We start from the raw sequence: 24,315 nt of genomic DNA, 5'->3' as shown, positions 1-24,315 counted from the left end.
TATCTTTTCTTATGTGTTTTATTAATCAGTTTTCATCCAGAGGTCCCACTGCTGCCATCAACCCATTTCCACATCTCTTTCAGTCAGACTAATCCAGACTTTAACATCACCAGATATGTTCTTCACAAAATCCTGAGAAATAAAACAACAGTAAAACCATTTCAGCACAAGTAAACACCACTGTGCACACACACTGACTTGTTCCTCTCCGTTGTTTATGATGATGAAATCTATTCCTCTGTCTATACAGTATCTTCTGCTCTCAGTCCAGTTCTTTTCTCAGAGGAAAGGAAGTAAAGACTGGATTGGTGGTATTTCCATCCATCTATAAACACAGATGAGCCATCCCTTGTGAAAAATAAGTATACTAACATTTATTTCATGCTAAGTATTTACATATTTATGAACTTACAGTTGTACGTTTAGTATCAGGATGTTTGACCCTTCAATGACAATGTGTTATAAGGCCATTCAACAATTCAGTGATTACACTGACCACACAAAGACCTGCTTGACTGGTTTACTAAGTCTCCCATAACTCTCCTGTTCACTGCCAGAAATGTGATTCTGTGAGATTGTTACATTTTGTTAATTTAAAGTAACACAAGATCATGAACATGCTCAAGTTTTTATTAGTGATCTTCAGTGTGTAACAATGACACAGAAGACTGAGTAGAATCCATTTGCAAAAGTTTATTAACAGCGAAGACATCAACGATAATGGGAAAGCAGGGTCAACAGTCTAAACATCAAACAGGTTCAAGGGTAGTTCAAAGTACAGGGTCAGTAGGCAGGCAGTGAGTCAGTAACAGGTTATCAATCCAAACAGGCAAACAATACAGGCAAGTAAAATCCAAGAGACGTGAATCAGGCAAACAGGCAATGATCATACACATGAGAACAAACAAGGCAATCAGGATAAGCTCGGTAAGGCAGTCAAACTGGCAATACTTTGCATCAATCATGTGGAGAGTTTCTGTTTAATTAGCCCTCTAACAGGAAGTAGGTGGAGAAGAACCAGAGGAGCCTGAACCCCACTAGTATTCAGGTGAGGGCTTTCTCTGCTGGTTAGGCGTTACATAGTGTTACTTACCAAGCTGATCTGGATTCTTTAACTACAGGTAACAGATACTGAAGAACTTCATCTCCTGTATGTTGTTCTCCAATAAACTATTTTAGATCAAAAACATCTTCTGCTCTGATGTCAGCAACACATAAACCAGAGATGTCCAAAGTAAAGAGTATAGTATGGTTCCTCTTATTTGTCTAGATTTCAGATAACTCTGGATCTCCTGCATCAGTGAATAATCAACCAGTTCATTCAGACAGTGAAGGTGTCCATTCTTACTCTATAGAGCCTCATTCACAGCTCTAGAAAATGAACTCATCCTGTTAAAACATTTCTCTTCTTGTTTGTAAAAGAGAGATGCACATATAGAGCTGTTCGGAGGCGTTGTGGCGAGGTTGTCTTCATCGGAGAAGACAGCCATCTTATTAGTCTGCTCTTCAGCGAAAATCTTTCTAAGATGTCCTCTTCTCTGCGTCGGGAACTCAGCACTCAATGGTAACATTCCTATTCATTCTACGTTCTTACTAATACATATTTTATCTCTGGCTATACTAAACTAAATGCTACATATGTCATAATTAATGTCTTTTCTCAATAAACTACTTTTAAATATGATGCTTTGGTGGTCTTTCTTTCTACTATTCAATAAAGTGAATACAATACCATGTGTACTGTGTATCTTATAAATACTTATGACATAAAAGAATACGATATTCTGTGTGGTCTCTTCTTCCTGATAAATCAGTATCAAACACAACACAATGTGTTCATAATACAAGGTATCACTCAAATAAACAAGGCAAACTTACAAAATCGGGAAAACTTCCTGTTTCCCTCAACAGTGCACAGTCCTGAGTAAACTGATTCTTCTGTCACATCAATGCCACACTCTCTCAGGTCTTCATCATAGAAGATCAGGTTTTCTTTCACAAGCCACTGAAAAACCAGTTTCCCAAGTTTGAGAATCATGTCTTCATCTGTCAGGTTCTTCTCATAATCTTTCTCATGTTTGATGTTGGTCTGCAGAATCAGGAAGTGTGTGTACATTTGAGTGAGAGTCTTGGGAATCTCTCCAGTCTCTGCTCTACTCAAGATCTTCTCAAGAACAGCGGCTGAGATCCAGCAGAAGACTGGGATGTGACAGTACAGTGCAGTTCCATCCCAGTAAAAGTGTTATTAAAATACAATTGTATCATGCCTGAAATGAGTTTAAATTCTAGAATCCAGTTTATTACAAGTATAGTATAAATGTATGTCCAACACTCCTAAAGTATAATTTAAGTTGCAATGGTAATGTTTTCAAAATACACATTGGATGATCTCTTCTCTATATTGCAAACTGTAGTGTAGATACTTAAGTATGCTTGGAATCATTCCACTTATTAATTGGAACCCAGCACGACTTTAAGACCACTAAAGTGCATTATGTACAAAATTACTTGTTCCAATTTAACAGATTTTAGGCAATTTACTTATACTACAGTACATAGGAGTAAAATGAACTAAACAAACTATTTTTGACTAGGGAAAAGTCAGGAAGAGATTATAACATCTATAGTCATCATGCAGCTCAAAACATTATGGGTAGAATCTGTTACATCCTGCGGACGTATTTGGGTAATATGCGATCTTGAGAGGGTGAAGTCACCTATTGGGCATGTCTGGAGTTGCATGTCTTTCTTTCTCTCTCCCTCTTTCTCTCTTTGTTGCAGATTGTTAATTGGGGCCCAGCTGATGCTTATTGTTGATCAGCGCTCGGCATAAGATCTCAGAGGAACCATGAGGGAGGCTGACGGCTACGTGTTCACTCTTTTCCCTGATCCAGAAAGTGTTGTTACTTAGGGTGGCCGATTATGGTCTTTATCTCCTAGTATTGTGAGTGAATTGTTCTCTCGTGAACTATGGGAGAGCATGTGGATGCTCTGGTGTTTGATTTGTTTTCTGTTTTCTTTTAAACTTTGTTTGTCTTTAGGAAGCGGTAGGGAGAGGGTGCCATTTACTTTGAAATGGAGATTTTGCCTATGTTTATATTAGTTAGGGAGTAAGGTAAGACTCTGTTATTTATTTATTTTCTTTTGAGTAGGTTATTTATAATTTTCAACGTAGTTAGAGTTTTGTTTATTATGTTGGCCTCACCCTCTCCTGAAGATTTGCTTCCTCTGTTACTCTTCTGTTCTTAAATAAATGAAAGATTTATTCAAGACTGCGTTTGTGCTTTTCTGGATCAGGGGATTGATGTGACCGTCAGACGTTTTTTTTTTTTTTTTTTTTTTTTTTTTGACTTTATTTGTTACAGCCTCGCGTGCCCCCTAGACAAACAGGGGAGACTCGTAACAAATCTCTGTTCGGTCTTTTCTGATTCATCAACACAGTTTCACTGATGATCCATGAGTAAGAAACCTAAACCCAGGACAGAGTGTTTGAGTGAATGTGGTCTGGACTGTTTGGATGAGTCTCATTGTGTCAGAGATGCTGAAGAAGGACAGAGTTCCTGCGCTCTCATCCACATACACTCCTACTCTAGAGATATTATCATCAGACATTCCTGTTCTCTTTCTCCTTCTTCTTCTGATGACGATGGGCTTCTACAGAGAGATCAGTCTCTATGTTATTGTGTCTGAATGAGTAACTGTGAGGAGAGCAGCACAAACTCCAGGACTGATTATTAGCTCCAAACACACACTCTTTACTCTCTTTCTTCCTGCTGATGTTCTTATATGTCACTGATATTAACACATATCCACTCCACTCAGTCTCCCAGTAACAGCGTCCACACACACTCTCTCTACACAACACCTGATACCAATGATAAAATCTGTCTGGATGATTAGGATATGACTGAGACTGAGACACACACATCACCTCTCTGTTCTCCTCAGACAGACTGAGTTGAGTGTGTGCTGTGTTTGGATCCAGTGTGAGAAAACACAACCCTGAACACAAGAACAGAGACATTAATAACACAACAATCACTACAGTGTGTATGTGTGTGTGTGTGAGTGCACATGTACAGCTATCTTTGTAAGGGCTGTTTTGATCATCGGAGTGAGGACAATCCTGTAAAGTAAGGACATTTTAGCTGGTCCTGACTAAAAGCCTGTTTGAGGGTCATAACATTCAGGGATCAGGTTGTAATCAGGTAAAAGGTAGGTTTAGGGTAAGGGGTTTGGGAAAGACACTTAGTTCTGATTGGTAGGTTTAAGGTAAGGAGCTAGAGATTGCATTGTATCAATGTATGTCTTCACAAGGATACCTATACAGATTTGTGTGTGTGTGTGTGTGTGTGTGTGTGTAGACATACATTTCTTTGGTCCTTCTGTAATCCTGGAATCTTCTCCATGATCCACACTACAAAACACACACAGAATAGTAAATAAAAAATGTTGCTATGCAGTTGCCAAGGTACTAGGGTGTTACTAAGTTAGTGGCTTGAATGTTCTAGGTGGTATCTAAGGTGTTGCTGTGCAGTTGTTGAATACATGGTGTGAGTAGGGCTGTGTACCTCAATACAGGACTGCACTGATTTCAGCAGAATTGAGTGAAAGAGCTGTTTATTACACACTGACAGTTAAGCTAATATATTAATAATATCATCTTCACATTGCTGCTAGGTTATCATTGCACACTGAAATATATAATGATCTTTAATGAATTAGCTCTGGTCTTGCTTAGAAATTGCATGTATGCTTAAATATCTCATATTAAAGCAAGGTTGTTTTTCCAGGAGATTGAAAACTGGCTTTTTAAAATGAGTTTATTTTATTCACAACACAGTATAATTAAAACATACAAACTGAAGGTCAAAGATTCATTATTGAGCACACTGATCCAATAACAGAGTGTAACGCCATGCCAGCAGAGGGAGCCGTCGCCCAAGTACTGACTCGTCTCCACTTCCTCTGCGCTCACTTCTTGTTTGCCCAGCATAAAGCCAGAGCACATGTTACACTTATTGCGAATTATTGCCAGTTTCACTGCCTTACCAAGCGTTTCTCCCATGTTTATTCTGACTGCCAGCTGAGGCCCGTGAAGCTGAGGTCCACATTAATGTAAAGCCTTTCTGCGCCCTCCTTGATACCGGCAGCGCGGTGAGTTTGGTATGACCCAACATCGTCGCTCCCAGGGTAGAAACAAAATCCTACATCCCCATTTCCTGTGTGCATGGAGAAACATGACAAGTGCCCACCTGGAGGGGTGAACATGTCTGCGGTTTCTGGTTCCTGGCCGATTGAAGGTCGGGATATTAAAGGATCTGCCAGTGCTGCTCAGAAGGCATTAGCCAGGGTTTGACCGCCTCCTGTCCACACACAACCTGCCAGCCCCAAAGGGAGACACGACAATGGAGGCCAGCTCGACGACCACAACAATGCCCAACTCTACTGGCCTCTGACAAAATTTTAACCTGTACTATGATGTGTTCCAACAGGTCACGGGAGGGGGCTCCTTTGCCAAGGAACAGAAAGAGGATGACCGGCCACATGTGCCAGTAGTCATCAAAGGGAAAGGCTTGCAGCCGTGCCCCCATCCTCTCCCACACTTTGTCATACAAAACGCCTGCTGTATTGCATAGAGGGGGGGGAAGAGAAACTTTTACTGGTGGTGCCAAGAATGAAGATGGAGGTGATCCTTCAACTGGCACATTCTCACCCCATAGCAGGACACCTCGAAGTGGCCAACACCTGCCAAAGGATCCGCAACCCCAATGGCAATGGGTCTAATGGTGCTGGCCATTTGGGTCTGGCCGAATGAAACCCTTCAATCAGACTTGGATCCAGAATGTCCCGGGCGGCTACCCATGATCTCTCCTCGGGTCCATAACCCTCCCAGACCACCAGATGTTAGAGCTGACCCCCTCTTCATCTCGAGTCCAACAAATCTTTCACCTGATAAGTAGGAGCCCATCAATATCTAGATGTGTTGGTGGTTCTGGGGCCTCAAGGCTGGGGTCAGCATCTGGGTGGACCAGTTTAAGGAGGGAGACATGGAAAGAGTGAAAGGTGTAGTAATTAGCAGGAGGATCTAGCTTATATGCAAATTCATTTATTCTCTCTTGAATCTTGAAGGGTCAAACGTACCTGGGGCTCAGCTTCCTGCTTGGTAGCAGCAACTTTATGTCGCTTGTGGAGAGCCAGAGCCGCTGACCTGGTTGGTAGGGAGGGTGTGTAAGATGTTGTCTGTTGGCCTGTATTTCCTGTGTTCTAATGGCCTGCTGGATACGGACATGTGCACTGTCCCACACCTTCTCACTCCGACGAATCCAGTCGTCCACCGCAGGGACTGAGGAGGATTCACCAGACCACAGGAACAGAGGAGGTTGGAACCACAGGAAGGGGGTGAGACCTGTAGATGATTGGTTAAGTGAATTCTGGGCGTACTTAGCCCAGGGCAGGAATTCACACTACAGATGTTTCTCCCTACTATAATAGGTCCGTAGGTAGCAACCAATTTCCTGGTTCAGGCATTCAACTTGGACATTAGACTAATGGTGGTAACGTGAGGTGAGGCTGATATTGATGTCCGACTGCTTGCAAAAGGCTCTCCAGACCTGGGAAGTAAACTGTGTTCCTCGGTCACTGACTAGGTCATCCGGGATACCATACACCTGAAAGACATTGTGGAAGAGGGCTTGTTTCTATGGCAGTGGGTAGTCTTTTCAGGGGTAACAAGGATGGTGGTAAAGTTATTGGAGGGGGGTGTATCGGTCACAAAGTCTATGGACAATGGACTTTCTGGGATGGGTAGTAGTTTGAGGAGACCAGAAGGCAGTTCTTTAGGTGTCTTAGACTTGACATGACACTTGGCATGACTTGACATACGACGTGATTTGTTGGTTAATTTCAGGCCACCAGAAGGAGATCAACTGGATGGTACAAGATATACCTGGGTGTCCAGCACTGGGAGGTGTGTGTACCCACTGCATGATTCACAGACGTAAGATGAGGGGCACATATTGCTTGTTAGGATGACATTGAGACAGTGTTGGTTCATGCTGTTGGGCTCGTTGTAAGTCCTCCATGATGTCCCAAAACACTGGCACAATGATACATGATGGTGAAAGAATGGGTTCATGATCAAGAGGTTGAGTGTGGCAATCATAATGTCCGGAGAGTGCATGCGCTTTTCCATTCTTACTACCGGGTTTGTAATGGTAAACTGGAACAGAGTGAAGAACACCGACCAGGGAGCTTGGCAAGGGTTTAAGCATTTTGTGCTCTTAATATACAACAAGTTTTTGTGATCCGTTATGACTTGAAAGGGGTGCACGGCTCCCTTTAACCAGTGTCACCACTCCTCAATAGCTGCCTTCATAGATAACAGTTCCTTGTTCCCCACATTATAATTTCTCTCGAAATCTTGAGTCAGAATCCCAAACTGCTGCAGCCCAATCAATTGCTCTGCCCGTTAACAATGTAATCAACAATGTAAATGCACATTTCATCTTCTCCGACTCAAACTTGCTTTCTTGGAACTAGAGATATAAGAAGGTAGGCAATGGGTCTAATCCAGTACATCAGGCATCCACACAAGGCAAACAATACAAAAGGGTCCAAGAATCATGAAACATGAAACAGGCAAACTCATTCAGGAAAAAAACGAATTAGGAAATGTGTTTAAGTGTATGCAACAATAACACATAAACTAATGCAAAGGATAAACATTACTTTGCTAAGTGGCTGGGTCAGCTTGTGCATTGCATCTCTAGGCAAATTCATCTGTTATTCTTTTCAGCTGTCTTTTTTTCATTCTGTTATCTCTAAGTATGAGGTAAATTCTGGGTTATTCCTCTCTTCTTTTCAGCGGTCATTTTTCTTTTATCTCACAACGTGTCTATAATGAGGTAAATCCTAAGCCGTGCTGAACTAAATGAATCCTTACACTTTGTATGCATGAGCTGATGTGGGAGCGTGTCATGTTTCGCATGTCTCACGTGGACTATTGTAATGATAAAAGCTATTTTAGCTTGTGGGTGTGGTTGCAAAGAAACTGGGAATGGTCTTGGTTTCATACTGATAACTTTATCATTGAATATTTGTTTTCAACATGACACATTTAAAAGCATACCCTTCAAGCTTTCTATCAATCTATTTCTCATGTCTGTGTGTCAGGTGAAAAGTTTCAGGTCACTGAGTTTCAGTTCATTTTAGTCATGTGAGTGAGATAAAAATCTCATTTGATTACACTGATATTAAACTGATATTTCCTACTGACACACTACAGCAAAAAAATCAAAATAACACTTTTTTTGGCTGGAAAAAAAATGGTGGCCTAAAACTTCTGCACAGTACAATACATATATAGCACATAGTCACTAAGGAATTAAAACAAAAATCTGAAATCATCCTGCTAGACATACTTCAGTTTGTCCAATGAGCAGGTTGAGTCCTCCAGTTTTTCAGAGAGCAGCTTCACTCCTGAATCTCCAGGATGATTGTAGCTCAGATCCAGCTCTCTCAGGTGTGAGGGGTTTGAAGTCAGAGCTGAAGACAAATAACCACAGCCTTTCTCTGTCACCATACAGCCAGACAATCTGAAAAGCAGTAGTCCACATGACAATTAGACATCTCTCACACATTTATACTAATTTCATCCATGAATTTCAATTGGAATTAGTATGGCATTACAATGCCATTTCTATATGGTGATGTCTTAAAGATTAGTGTTAAAAATAAACATATAAAAAACAGTCTGAAATGCCATGTACACATTATAAAATATATGATAAAAACGGCTGTCCAGTGGAGTTGTGTTGCTGCAAAAACATTACTTAAATCTATCTGATGACATCTATTCAATGTAATTTTCTGCTGAAAATTTTGAATTATATCCCTATTATTACCCCTATTATATCCCAATCAACTGGTTGACATGCACGTAAGTTCAAAAGATCATTTTCTTATAATATGCATTTATCTTGACCTTATTTGTTCATAAACTCCCAAACGATATATTTTTTCCAAAGCCCTCTGGTGTTTGGTCAATTTCACTTAAAGCAGTATTTGTGAGCTTTTAATGCTCCAAAAGTGGCAACTAGTGGCAAAGAGTGAATTAGCATTATGCTAATGTTTGACTTTGACTTTGTTTATGCGGCAGGAAGTAAGTGTGTGCTCTTAACACACATTAAATCCACAATACCTCAAATACAGCTCCAGAGCGGTATTTGAAGCTGCATTTGAAGAGCATCCCATCATGCATCATATTCTGGATATAAATCATGAGGTTTTTGTGCCCAGACCTCACGACATGTAACAAATCCAGCACAAAACACGATAAATAAGACTCTAAATCTAACTCTTTGAATGTTGTGAGGAGATAATTAACTTATCTGATAGCTGATTTAAAGTGAACAATTATATAAAGCTGAAGAAATTTACATCGGCTGAGCTTATATAACTCGCATACTTATCTTTATACTGTTGTCTTGTTATCTCATATGGTTAAGCTATTACTGTCTTTGTATTGTACGTGTATATTCATTATTGTTGTTATTGTTCATTTATGGACCCACACACAAATGTATTTATTACTCAAATGGGAACAATAAAGATGTTTATTATGGACATAAACTGAGTGATTTATTGTTCCTCCTGAACAATCTGTAGCGGCACCTTAAACTTCCATACAGTAAATGCTCCACTATTTTCTGTTTAAAAGAAGTTTTCCACACAACACTGAGATCAAAAAGGTTAACAGCCACAAAACGTGTTTTGACTTTAGGTACATGCCTATTACCAACAGAATTTATTTCAATAAATCCATTAACCTACCCATCAGGTGCTGTTGAACAAGTTCTGAATTAAATTGTTACTTTTTTATTGGATATAAACAGTTATCCGATATCCAGTGTATAACAGTACATGACAAGGTCAACTGGTTATTATGATGGCCAATCAAAAAAAAAGGGTAGATGTTGCATTTTTAAATCCATAAAGACAGACTGGACCAGTCAAAACCAGTCAGAAGTCACATGCAAATGTGACTAAAGCTTACTTAAGTTTTCAGATGATGTAACAAAACATTTAGAAAAATTGGAGTCGGGCTGGACAATTATATAAAATTACATTACAAGCTTTACAATTTCATTAACACATTTTTCTTATTTGTTTTATTGTAAGCATTTACCTCAGAATCTCCAGATGACAGTTTGGACTCTTCAGTCCTTCAGAGAGCAGCTTCACTCCTGAATCCTGCAGGTCATTGTTACTCAGGTCCAGCTCTCTCAGGCTGTTTGAGTTTGAGAATTGTAAAACTGAAGACAAACTTCCACAAGATTGAGCAGTGAGTTTGTAGTTACATAGCCTGTGTAAAGAACAAAATAAACAATTATATCAAAATGTTTGTAACATATGTAACCCTCGTTCCCCGATGGAGAGAAAATAGACGCTATATTGTGACGAAAGACTGGGGTCTTGGTCGGAGCCTGGATTCATGCTAACTAAAGAGAAAGCACCAATGAAATCTGGCTAGTGGAATTTGCATGCCTGAACTAATCAAGGGTGAGAGGTGCAACGTCTCCTCAGGTTTTGCTGAACCAAGTCCAGGTGGGCCAGTATGGCGCAACCAGCAGAACCTGTTCGTCATCCTCTCTGATCCTGTCTGTGTGAGTAGGCTCACTGGGGGAATAGCATATTTGCATAGCACCCGAGGCTAGCTATGTGCCAGTGCATCCATGCCGATGATCCCCTCAATCAGGGAATAAAACAATTAGCATTGGGAGGACTCTTGGGAAGCAATCAGATAACACCTGGGCTTCCACAAATCGAATCCAAATCACCTGAAGCATCGGAGTCACCATTCTTTGGGAAATGTGAGTGTGTTAGCTGCACGATTATGCTCTTCTGGAATATGGACACTATGCAGTGATTTCAAACTTGGCTGACTCAAGAGGAGAAGATGGTGGCCAAGCTGAGACATGCGACATGATCATAGACCTTCCTGGTGTTTGATGTACGAAACAATCCAGAACAGATGGGCATAAGGTTGATCAGGAGATCTGGGTGTTTGACCCTCAGATGACAATGTGTTACAAGGCTATTCCACATTTCAGTGATGTGCTACAAGATTTATTTTACTTCTTACTTGACAAGCTTTTGGCCAGCAGCACTCACAGCTTCATCATCTGGTGGTGTATTTGGATGTGTTCTAAAAATATCTACTTGCAAGACTCACTGCACTGAATACCTCGGCCACATGTACAAACATGCTTTCTCAAACTCAAATGTTGAAAGAGACAACAGCATCTAACAAGCTGGTGTTGTCAAGTTGAAAGAGGACACCTACTAGCCAAAATCTCAGAGCCTTGGTTTTCTAACAGATCTAACAGCTCTGCAGTGGAGCTTTTGATAGAGAAAACTGTGGACGATTCAGTAAATTTAGATTTTATTTGTAGCTTCACAAACATTTTATACAGAAGTGTGGATAAAACAAATATAATGTTGGTTTTCACTTATTTTTTAAACTTCAGAACTAAATGCACTGGTTGCAGTTTCTTGATTGTGCATTGTAGACATTCTGTTAATAAACTCATTTTGTAATGTAATTTTAAATAAATTATATAATTGTTTAGCATTCATTCATTGTTTGTCTTTGTTAAGTTAATACATTGTTGGCATGCTCTAAAACTGATAAATAGCTTGTGGTCTGTTAAACGGCAAGACAGATTAAAATGAAACAAAAAGAGAGCACTTCAAATTGAAAGTTTTTATACATTTAATATTAAAGAGTTTACATTTATTATCATTTTATTTAGTGTTACATTAAGTAATTTTGAAGAAAATGACAGCATAATTCTGGAGGGACTGATCACACAAAGACCTCCTCGACTGGTTTAGACGATTTTAATAATCTTTTTTGAAAACACATGCTAAATCATAAACATGGTCAAGTTTTTAAAGTTCAGTGTTACTTACCGAACTGATCTGCATTCTTTAACCACAGGTAACAGATACTGAAGAACTTCATCTCCTGTGTGTTGTTCTCCAATAAACTGTTTTAGATCAAAAATATCCATCTTCTGCTCTGATGTCAGCAACACATAAACCAGAGCTGACCACTGTGAAGAGGAGAGTTTGATTTCTCTTATTTTTCCAGATTTCAGATAACCCTGGATCTCCTGCATCAGTGAATCATCACCCAGTTCATTCAGACAGTGAAACAGATTGATGGATTTCTCTGAAGAGTGATTCTCCCTGATCTTCTGTTTAATGAACTGAACTGTTTTCTCTTTGTTGTAGAAGCAGCTTCCTGTCTGTGTCAGTAGTTTTCTTAAGAGAGTCTGATTGGACTCCACTGAGAGACCCAGAAGGAACCGCAGGAAAAGGTCCAGATGTCCATTCTTACTCTTTAAGGCAATTTCTAAAGCACTCTGATGCAGCTCCAATAATGAATTATACTTCATCTGGTTCAAAATCTTAGACAACAGACTTTGTTTGATTTCATCAAATGCATTGATTTTGTTGACTGTAAAAGAGTGGTGCACATATAGAGCTGCTAGATGTTCCTGCAGGCTCAGATGAACGAAGCAGAACACTTTCCTCTGTAACAAGCCCAGCTCCTCTCTGAAGATCTGAGTGCACAGTCCTGAATAAACTGATGCTTCTGTCACATCAATGCCACACTCTCTCAGGTCTTCATCATAGAAGATCAGGTTTCCTTTCACTAGCTGCTGGAAAGCCAGTTTCCCCAGTTTGAGGATCATGTCTTCATCTGTCACCTTCTCCTCATACTCCTTCTCACGTTTGATGTTGGTCTGAAGGATCAGGAAGTGTGTGTACATTTGAGTGAGAGTCTTGGGAATCTCTCCAGTCTCTGCTCGACTCAAGATCTTCTCAAGAACAGCGGTTGAGATCCAGCCGAAGACTGGGATGTGACACATGATGAAGAGACTCCTGGAGGACTTCAGGTGTGAGATGATCTTGTCGGCCAGACTCTGATCACTGATCCTCTTCCTGAAGTATTTCTCCTTCTGTGACTCATTGAAGCCTCGTACCTCTGTCACTCGATGGACGTACTCAGAGGGGACGAGATCAGCTGCTGCTGGTCTGGAGGTGATCCAGATGAGAGCAGAGGGAAGAAGATTCCCCACAATCAGGTTCATCAGCAGCACATCCACTGAGGCTGACTCAGCTATATTATACAGTTTCACTTCGCTCTTAAAGTCCAGAGACAGACGACACTCGTCCAGACCATCAAAGATGAACAACACTTTATATTCATCACTGGATATTTCCATTTCTTTAGTTTCAGGGAAAAAGACATGAAGAAGATCTGAAAGTCTGAGTGTTTTGTCCTTCATCAAGTTGATTTCTCTGAAAGGAAGTGGAAATAAGAGCTGGACATCCTGATTATCTTTCCCTTCGGCCCAGTCGAGGATGAACTTCTGCACAGAGACTGTTTTTCCAATGCCAGCGAGTCCCTTTGTCAGCACAGTTCTGATGTCTTTGTCTTGTCCAGGTAAAGGTCTGAAGATGTCACTGCATTTTATGGCTCTGTCCTCTGTTGCTTCTCTCCTGGATTGTGTCTCAATCTGTCTCACCTCATGCTCATTATTGATCTCTCCTCTCTCACTCTCTGTGATGTAGAGCTCTGTGTAGATCTCATTCAGCAGTGTTGGGTTTCTCTGCGTCGCTGTTCCCTCACACAGACACTCAAACCTCTTCTGCAGATTTGATCTAAATGTGTTGAGGACTTCATGACTGTAAAATAAAACCAATAAGCATAACGCTTTATGTATTCTGTTTGACATCTTCAAATTATATCTCTTACAGAAATGTTATACCTGAGAACACAGGCCGTGTATCTCCTCTCTTAAAATCTAAAGACTGAATCAAAGATGTCTCTCTCTTAATAGACACACAGCTGGACTCTGCTTCTGATCTCTTCTGATGAACTGAACTAAAACAGAGAGAGATTCAACTTAATCAAAAATAAGCTATTATTTTCAAATCGATAAATATTGATGTAATTTCATACAATGTATGTATAAAAACTATTTACTTAAATTTGATAATATATTATAATATCATATATCAAAACATCATATAAGTGTCATACCTGAGTCCAGGCTGTGAATCACTCTTAAACTTCATTGGCTCAATCATAGACCAGTCACTCTTCATAGACACACAGCTGGGCTCTGCTTCTGATCTCTTCTCATGAACTAAGCTAAAAGAGAACAGATGTTATCTTTTATAATCAGAATCATCTGAATATATTACAAGACAATTATCTTAATATACTTTATATTATACTTAATCTAAATTTATTTTGATAAAAAAAAAGCTTGAAGTGCTCATGGTTTTATTTCTATAAGAGAAAAGCTTTATTGTGTTCCTCAAAGTACCTGCAGGCTGGAGAATACTCTTCATCTCCAGATGTTTGTGTTTCATTCATGATGGATCTGAACAGTTTGATCTCCAACCCTGACTCTAGATGGAAATGACAAACAATCACAAAAACTACACTAAACAATTAAACTTCTTATATTGTTATAAGTCATTATATTAAACATTTTAAGTTGTTCTGTTTTATAAAGAATCAATTACTTAGTCTGAAACGAGATAACATCATCATTTAAATTCATGTTTATACTATTCTCATGTCGTTCATCTCAATCTCAAGTCATATTCAGACAGCGGTGATTAAATTGCTGTGATTCACTAGTTATGTCAATAATGATAATCAATAGCCTAGCCTATAGCACTTATAGCACATTTATATATCAAATTTTCTGTGTACTGGCAAAAGGTCAGTGTATTAATATATACACTGATTCAAAATACGCACATTTAATCATGCATGGCTGAAATTATGGCTGGAAAGGAATTTTAAAACCTCTGAAGGAAAGCCAATATCACACCATAGTGTGGTGTCGGAGTTAATACATGCAGCTCAGCTACCATCCAAATTGGCTGTGATAAAGGTAGTTGGACATGCACCGGGAGATTCAGATGAGGCAAAAGGAAACAGATTGGCAGATGAAGTAGCAAAGTGGGCAGCCAAAGAAGTCATAGTAAGTCCACATGTAGACAAAGCAGGCATGGATGTGCCTATGATGTCTTTGGTGTTAGCTGATGATTTGGATATTAAGCTGTTACAGGCTAACCCTACACAAGCTGGTTTGACTCATTGGGCAGCAAATGAGGTGAAACTGGATCACACAGGTATTTTGAGAGACAAGCAGGGCAGGATTGCACTGCCAGCATCCGCTGTTGTCATGCTATGTAGACATTATCATGGCACATTTCAAAAGAGAAAGTAATAAAAAATTTGAATCGATCATATCGTATAGAAAATGTCCGCAAAAATACCCTGTTATTACTAGATGCTAGTTTGGTATGTGCTAACAACAAACAAACACAAAGCCAGCAAACATTCTCTTCCACACCTGGAATTGCCGTTTCAACATTTCCAAATAGATTTCACACACATGACTCCGTGTGGGAATCACAAATATCTACTTGTGATAGTGGATCGTTTTTCAAAATGGCCAGAGGCTTTCCCGTGTGGAAAAGAAAACGCACAGACTGTAGTAAAAATTTTGGTTAAAGAAATTATACCGTGTTTCGGTATACCGTCAGTTACTGAGAGTGACAATGGCACACCATTTGCCTCTAAAGTGACACAGCTATTGGCTAAAGAGCTTAATATTAATTGGCACATCCACATTCCCTACCATCCACAATCTGCGTCAAATGTGGAACGGATGAATCAGACTATAACAAATCGTGTTATGAAGGCTTGTATGGATAGTGGTCGAAAATGGGTTGACGTATTGCCTGTTGTTTTAACAGAAACACGAATGTCCCCCTCAGTGACCTTTCCCAACCCCTTGCATATGCATATGCTACTGCTAGAGCTGAAGGAAAAAAGGTATCTTTTTATGTATGTACCCAAATGCCACTGTCACGAAAGAGCGGTCTGAGGCGTGCAGATCCATATGCAGGCTTTTATTAAATGAAGGCATGGTCAAAACAGGCAGGCGTCAAACAGGGCAAACAGGAGTATCAGAGATGAGGCAAACACAAAAATCCAAGAACAGGCAAAGGTCAGGTCAGGCGGCAAACAATCAGAATATCCAAAGACAGGCAGGGTCAAAACCAGGGAAACCAGAAACAATAATCCACGAGCAATCTAACAAAGAAACAGGCGAAACAATGCAACCTGCAGTTGAGTGGCTTGCTGCAGTATTTATAGTCCACTGACAGGAAGTAGCAGCAGAGGGAGTGATCGCAGATCACCCAGAGGTAAGAGCTCCCTCTGCTGGCTTGGTGACAGCCACACAGTGCTACTAGACCACGTATAATTATTGAGGCACCGCCTCCCGAAGAATGGGAATGCATTTCTTTTATTAGTATTGCAGGGTTGATTCCAGCTTTAAGGACTTCTGGAGAATGGAGGTGTAGACAAAATAAGACGGTGTGGTTTATACCTCAAGTGTTTGTAAGGCTTACAACCGTGAGTGCAATCCCAGATTCGCTATTCTGTGTCGAAAGATCGGAAGACGGGCATAAAAATACAAAAATAAAATTACGTCTTAGTAATTGTACTCATGTATATCAGTATTGTCAATGAAAAGTATCACTTGCTGTCATGATTATGTCTTTTGTCTGGAGGAGAAGTTGATGTAGCAAAGTGTGCTAATAGGAAGCCACTTCCTATAACCACAGTGGTTGGCTATGGATGGAGTAATGCGACTGTAAGAGAGAAGTGTGATTTTTTTGTGCTTATGGAGGAGATCCAAGATGTCACATGTACATTCCAAACCGAAGTGGAACTAGGGCATTGAGAGATTGGGTATGGCTCTGTGGTCATGCAGTGTACACCTCGCTCCCCGAAGATTGGAGTGGGAGATGTGCTCTGGTGAGCATGGAAGAACATCCGGATCAGAAGGATGAGTTAGGAAAGAGAAGTAAACGTTCTTTAGCTGATCGTAATAAAACTCTGACGGTAGCCAGAGGCAACCCTGTACCTAAAGAACATCGCTTATGGACAGGTACTGAAAGATTCTTTGAAGCCTTAATTCACGGAGTAGGTGTGGCCCACCTACAGATTAAAACCGAGGTCATAAAGTATGAACTGCTTAAATTCATTAACATAACCGAAAGGACTTTTGGGGCTATTAAAGAAGAATTAAGAGGTCTGCGATTAACTACTCTCCAAAATAGACTAGTTTTGGATCAACTTACTGCCGAGAGGGGTTGAGTTTGTGTAAAAAAGTATATTCCAGATAATGATGCTGATGAACATTTGATATATGAATTCTGATGAATATATCTAGAATTGCACAAGGGATACAGGCAAGAGATGTAGGAAGTAGACAAGGTGAGTTTCTGGTAATTGTTTTTATTCCTATAGGAGTGATTTTATTAATTTCTTGCTTTTATTGTGTGCTGTATTATCCCATTTATTAGATTTCTGATTCGCCGTGCTATGAATACCCTTGTATCGTCTCAATATGCTTTGGTGAGCAGATGTTTTTAACTTCCTTTTCATATCTCTATCTTATATAAGTACATATCTTTTGGCATGTATACAACATGTGCCCTCTTTTGTTTCATTGGCTAGAGGGGTAAAAGTCCACTCTGAAGATGTCTATATAACCATTGTATTTGGGAATAAACTTTGGAGTAAGGATATATACATCTCTGTGTGTTTTCTTGCTCCCCGGCCATAACACCCTATGAGATCGAGAATTAATCTAGAGGTATTCTACGAGAACATTGGGACCGTAAAAGATTGTTAATTATTTTACAACCACTCACACCATATTTCAAAACATCCTTGCATTCTTTCTTTTTGCAGGAAATGGACTAGATGCCACCTGCTGTAAATTTGCCTCTGCTTTAATAGTTTTCACAAAATGAAGTAATGTAAATTCGTTGTAAAGTTATTTCTCCTGCATGTGTTGCAGAAGACAATCTGTAACTCCTGCATGGCTATATATCTTTTCACACAATGATCCTGCTGAAACAGTTTTTTTAAATAGACCTGTAGGATTATAATTCCTGGAGGACATAATTTCCTTCATTTCTGCAGGTATTCCTCTGGGAAAAATCCTGTAGGAAATCTGCATAATATTCCCGCACATCACTTTGGCTTTTATCTCTAGCGAGTAATATTTGAAATGCATTTATTACATTTCATATGAACAGTGAAAGTGTAACACGACCTTATTACAGCCGTTAAAAACTATGTGGTAGAGCTGGATACTTTCAGTTACACTGTTTAGATTATAAACGTGTAAAAAAAAAGTGTTTACGGAACATTATAGTGAAACACGATACAGTCTTATAAATCATGTTAATTATGTTTTTATTAGTGTTTCATGATTAAGATAGTATTTAATGTTTACTTACATGAAAAAGAAAGTGCCTTTCTGCTCCACAGCTGAAGACCCGGCAAAAAGAAGGAAGTTGTGACGTCAGAACTTCCCGGTTTCGCCTCTTCTGTCGTTTCATGGCATCAACATGGCATCAGACCTGACTCCTTGCATCTCAGACAAAGTGAATCAAATTAAAGTCAAAACTAAAATATAAAGGGTTAAGAAAATATCACAGGGGCTCTAAACGAATGTTGTCGAATAATAAATGCATCAAAAGAAAACATGAAGAAAGTGCAAAGTAACACGTAAGACATTCTTCATTAAAATGCCCAAAACTGCTGCAATTTTCTTGAACTTTCTGGCGAGTGCGCTTGAGAATCACTGTAACAATTGGGCTTCGATGCTGGAACTATTGGTTGATTGGAATTAATGACCGCTCCGTGGCACGCTTTACTCTGTTACTTTACTCGGTTCCTATGGAAGTCTACGGGAGTGTCACAGTTTCTGTTTGGCGGCAAAGGAGGCCCTCCACCAAAACCAGGCATTTCAGTTTCATCACCCAACCCCTGTACACCATGAACTTCTTTCATTGTGGGGTGGATCCACTAAAATTAAGTGTCGGATCAGATTTCGGGCATTTGTTATTCTCTCATTTTTGCACTTTTTTCCCAGTTATTTTAATTTTTCTCTTCAGAAAATTGTCGTTTTGATGCATTGTAATTTTTATTTGTAGTAATACATATATACTATAAGAATACATACTTCTGATTTCTCTAATTATTACACTTCATTCAAATCTTATTTCAGACATGAATTATTGGTAGTTTATGAAAAATGCTGCACTTCGGCATTAGAGTAATCTCTCTGCTTGTCATCACTCAGAAACATTCCTCGAATGTTTTTAGTTGTTTTTTTGGGAACCATAAAGGAACTGTGTGTGTGTGATTTAAGGCCATTAACTATCAACCTGACTCAAAGCAGATTGCATTTATTCATGGTTTTCTTAATTATTCTCACCTTAAACAGGGCGAAGTGTGAAAACATACAGAAACCTGTTCCTGGAGGAGCTGAGATCCTACCAGACTGCATGCATCCATTTATAAAATATAAATAGCCTACAATCATAAATTACTGGCATAATTGTCAGGTGGTTGGAGTATTTCCAAAATATACGGTAGCAAATACTATCGTAGGGAAATAAATATAACAAATATAGCCCTAACAAGTTAATTTAATAATGATGATGATAATAATAATAATATACAAATATTAAAGGTTTAATGTTAATAAAAATGTTTATCCATTTTTGATAATCCCGGGTTGCTATGGTCACAGGTTGTTTATGCATTAATATGTCGTAAACATTGATTTAAGACTTAACATGTCGTGGCCACAACTAAACTAAGTGAATTGAAGAAGTCCCCTCCCAGTCACCAGAAATAAATGGTTGTGATACAAAGTTTAAAGTGCAAAAGAGAGAAAATAATACAACATATTTTTTTCTTAATGTATTTAAGAGATCAAAAACAATGGCAGAATCTTCACCAACATCAACAAAAGCAAGAAAAACCAGGAGACAGAGTAATGAAAATGTACCTCCATGTAAGTAAATAACCCAGAAAAAACAGTAAGTTTGTCTTTTACTCTTTTCAAGTAATAGCTTTAACTCAATATTTCTGGGTTCATTTTGCATTAATGACAAGCTGGCTCTACACAATCTTGTACATATTTGCATTTCTTCAAAGTCATTACTATTTTTCTTTAGACACTCCGAGACCTCGCAGATCACTATAAACAAAAGAGTCCTGAGAAAACATCTGATGTTCTGTGTGACTTCTGTGAGGAGATAAAGCTGAAAGCCCTGAAGTCGTGTGTGATGTGTCAGAGCTCTTACTGTCAAACTCATCTGGAGCGTCATTTCAGAGTGGCAGCTTTGAAGAAACACAAACTGATGGATCCTGTGAGTAATCTGGAGGACTATATTTGTCAGAAACATGAAAGACCTCTGGATCTGTTCTGTAGAGATGATCAGATGTGTGTGTGTTCAGTCTGTACTGCTACAGACCACAAGAACCACAACACTGTTCCTATAGAAGATGAGAGCGCAGAGAAGAAGATAGAAGTTATTATACTTCTGAAGGGCTGCTAAAATAAAAGTTCATCATGAAAACATATTGTAAGTTTAATCTGTGTTATGATAATCGAGTTTCTACAGACTGAACTGATGAAGACACAGAAAGACGTGCAGCAGATGATCCAGAAGAAAATCAAGAAGATTCAAGACATCAAACACTCAGCAGAAACCAGAAAAGTGAGTTTTAAATATTGTAATAACCATACATATATATCATTTAGTCACATTAGTTTAGTTCAGAGTAACAGCTTTAAAGGAATAAAGGGTGTAGGGCATAGACATATATAGACGCCCCATTGGTCTGCTCCAGGCATGTAGATACATCCGCCATGTTGGAACGGTTAACTTGACTTCATTCACTATACTGTAGATCAGAGGTGGGCAATTAATTTCAATCAGGGGCCACATGAGAAACTAGAATTGTGTCGAGGGCCACTAACTTTTTTCATTGTAAAATGCTCTAAATTAAATATTTTGAATAACGTACTGATAATCAGAAGATTAACACACTTTGTAAATATTTATATTAGGTTATGTGAAATTATGGTGTATAGGTTAAAAAAGAAAACAAAATCATTTTTGAATCAGTGCAATTTATTTTTAACTTGTTAATGCCCATGAAAAATAAATTGTAATGTTTTCCACCTCACGTTACCACTTCAGTGTGAATAATCTGTTAATAAGTCTGTTCTGGGCTTGAACAAGGGCATTGAAATCTGGTGGAATGTCTGAAGTTGCTATGCGAAGAACAGCTGAGAGGTGGTCATTGTAATGTATTGTCATTTTGACAGTGTGTCTTTAAGAAACTCTCTGGACTCCGCATTTGTTTTGCATAAGCTCCGCCTCACTCCGGGGCACGAGGAACAGTTCTTGAAATAAAGTCGCACGGAACACTTGAGAGCACTGAGAGGATCTGTGCTTGGATTTATTGAACTTCATCACCAAAAATGTCTGTTCACAATGATAGGTAGATCCAAAGAGGACTAGGATGCTCTGAGCATGCCTCCTCAGGTGTGGAAAGTTCTCCTCTTTGAGGGAAGAGTAAAAGTCCAGGAGTGAGACTGATCTAAAGTGATCTGCCAGAAGTGAGTCAGACTGCAGATCAATGAGTTCCATCTGAACTTCACTTGGTGCATCATCCACACTACAGTTGAAGGCAGAAGAAACCATTTGCATTTCACTCTCAAGAGTTTTGAAATCTTGAAATCACTTTGAAAACTCTTCATGCAATGTTTCTAACATGGTTGAGTACTTTTGGAGGTGATCACCTGGTCTTTTGGCTTCCTTAAGTGTTGGGAATTGAGTCAGAATGTTGTCTTTCACTTGGCTTGAGAGAAGTTGCAGTTTTCTCATAAAAGCCTTCACTGCATTGTACATCACATGCACAAAAAGGCCTTTGCACTGCAGTTTGATATTTAGTTCGTTCATTAGTGCAGTCACATCCACAGCGAATCCGAGGTCTGCCACCCAGTGTTTATCTGAAATTTCTGGGACGTCATTTCCTTTCTTAACACAGAAGTCCTGAATCTGGTCTTTCAGGTCCCAGACACTTTTCAATACCTTGCCAAGGTTGAGCCACCTAACAGTACAGTGATAGCTTATGTCGCCATGTTCAATCTCATTTTCCTCCAACAATACAACAAATTGTCTGTGATTTAAAGCCCTTGCTCTGATGAAGTTAACTGTTTTACTGACAGCATCAACTACATGTTTCATTTTTAACACTGTCTTACACAACACTTCCCGATGTATGATACAATGCAAAAATGTCAATTTCTGAACAGGGTTCATTTCTGTGACTTTATCCTGCATTCTCTTTAAAAGTCCAACATTTTTCCCTGTCAGATTTGGACAACTATCTGTTGTCACACCTGCAAGCTTGTCCCATTTCAAACCTAAAATGTTCAAACATGCATTTACCTCTCTAAATGAATCATTACCAGTAGTTGTGCCTTTTAATGACTGCATGGCTGCCAACTCCTCTGTGATTTGAAAGTCTGAAGTTATTCCACGTAAGAAGATAGCTGGGCGGTGTCATGTACATCACAGCTCTCATCCAAAGCCAGAGAAAAAAAGTCAAATCAGACGCTCTGTTCCTCAGCTGAAGCTCTAAGTTTCCAGTGATGTCATCTATCCGCCTTGTTACAGTGTGTCGGGAGACTGAAACGCTCTCAAATGCGCCCCTTTTCTCCGGGCATATCAGCGCAGCAGAGTCCAATAAACATGTACTTACTTTTTTTGGTGATTTTGTAAGAAATTACATAACTTGTACTGATGGCTGCATCTCTGGCAGCGGGAAGTTTAGTAAAAGATTCCTGTTGGGTTTGTAGTTTTGCAAGCACTGCATCAGACTCCCTTGCACGCTCTTCATCGGACAGATTTTTGTATCTATCTTCATGCTTGGTCGTGTAATGGCGATTCAACTTATACTCTTTAAACACAGTGTACCACAGATTAAGAACACTGCTCATTCTTTATCAACTTTTCTTTTCTTAGCGTGAGCCGATATCTTGAGGGTTAACTGTCTTGTATCATTTGTAGTTGTTAACCGTCACCCACTTACGTGCATACGTTCGTTTAATTAGTGACGTAACGCTTCTCAAAATAAAAGTAAAAGAATTTAGTTTAATTTATGGTAATTATTAGGGATGCACCGATACCGATACCGGTATCTGGTATCGGCCTCGATACCACATTTTCTAAAGTACTCGTACTCGTTAAAAGTCCCCCGATACCGGGGACCGATACCACAGTCTGAGAAATGTCTATGTTTGAGAGGCGTGTAGGTTAATCACAGGCCCCGCCCCAGGCCCCGCCCCCAGCTCAGAGCGGGTAGAAGGCGAGGCGAAACATGTCAGCCGTGTGGAACTATTTCAAAGTGAATGAAGGCGACAAAACAAAGGCGGACTGCAAATTGTGCTCAGCGAAATTGTCCAGAGGAGGCTCAAAAGGTAGAGCATTTAACAATTATCGAGTACATTGCACTGAGTGACCAGCCACTCTCGGAGGTAGAAAATGTGGGATTCCTGCGTCTCCTTCATGTTCTGGAGCCGCCGCTACATGACTGACAAAAAAAAAACATATCCACAGCCTACTGCAAACCTCCTCTGCGTTTAGTTTCACCACGGATATTTGGACAAGCAGTGTTAGCCCCGTGTCGCTAATTAGCCTAACCTCCCAGTGGATAGACGAGAGTTTCGAGAGTTTCACGCCGCAACGAGCCATATTACATGCGAAACAATTCCGCGGCTCGCACACCAGCCAGGCTATAGCGCATGTGTTTGAGGAAATGCTCCAGACATGGGGTATACCTAAAACATCAGTACATGTTGTACATGTACATATATTAATTCCTACCTCAGTTGCACTGACTGCCACAGTTCTATGTTGGTGGATGTTGTTAGTTTATTCAAATATTGTGCATAAATAAATAGCAAAGATGTTTATTAATGCCCCTTGTGTTGTCCAAAGCGGCAGAGTTTACAACAAACTGAAAAAAATACTTGAGTTGCACTGTCACTGTTTACATTTTGACAATTATTTATTCTGTAATATGTTGCATACAACATGCTTTTCATTTTAAATAAATGTTCTTAATTTCAAACTAGTCCCTTGTTGTTGTTTTTTTTTGTTAAATTATATGACTAAAGCTGTTACCTGTAAATTTAAATCATGTTTTTATTAAGTACTCGGTATCGGTATCGGCGAGTACTGAAATGCAAGTACTCGTACTCGTACTCGTACTCGTTTTCCAAAAAAGTGGTATCGGTGCATCCCTAGTAATTATATTTG

At 39.5% G+C, this 24,315-nt stretch overlaps 1 protein-coding gene and 1 long non-coding RNA gene across 2 annotated transcripts; both read right to left on the bottom strand.

Annotated features, from left to right (window-relative positions):
• Nucleotides 1-3,943: 3,943 nt before the first annotated feature.
• On the bottom strand, nucleotides 3,944-8,569 carry LOC122343188. Its single transcript, XR_006250710.1, has 3 exons — nucleotides 8,424-8,569; nucleotides 4,371-4,417; nucleotides 3,944-4,002 (listed from the first exon to the last, which is right to left on the bottom strand). It is a non-coding gene; the product is annotated as an uncharacterized LOC122343188 (long non-coding RNA).
• A 1,646-nt stretch (nucleotides 8,570-10,215) lies between these two features.
• On the bottom strand, nucleotides 10,216-18,467 carry LOC122342310 (NLR family CARD domain-containing protein 3-like; the record flags this gene model as incomplete). The annotated part of the gene is made up of 6 exons (XM_043236103.1): nucleotides 18,424-18,467; nucleotides 14,409-14,493; nucleotides 14,120-14,230; nucleotides 13,832-13,960; nucleotides 11,977-13,761; nucleotides 10,216-10,366 (listed from the first exon to the last, which is right to left on the bottom strand). Coding segments are annotated over exons 2-6 (2,226 nt in total), but the record flags the coding sequence as incomplete, so codon positions are not given.
• Between the last annotated feature and the right edge of the window lie 5,848 nt (nucleotides 18,468-24,315).

The sequence above is a fragment of the Puntigrus tetrazona genome, chromosome 4 (assembly GCF_018831695.1).
Source record: "Puntigrus tetrazona isolate hp1 chromosome 4, ASM1883169v1, whole genome shotgun sequence".
Lineage (NCBI taxonomy): Eukaryota > Metazoa > Chordata > Actinopteri > Cypriniformes > Cyprinidae > Puntigrus > Puntigrus tetrazona.
This window is presented reverse-complemented; position numbering and strand designations above follow the sequence as displayed.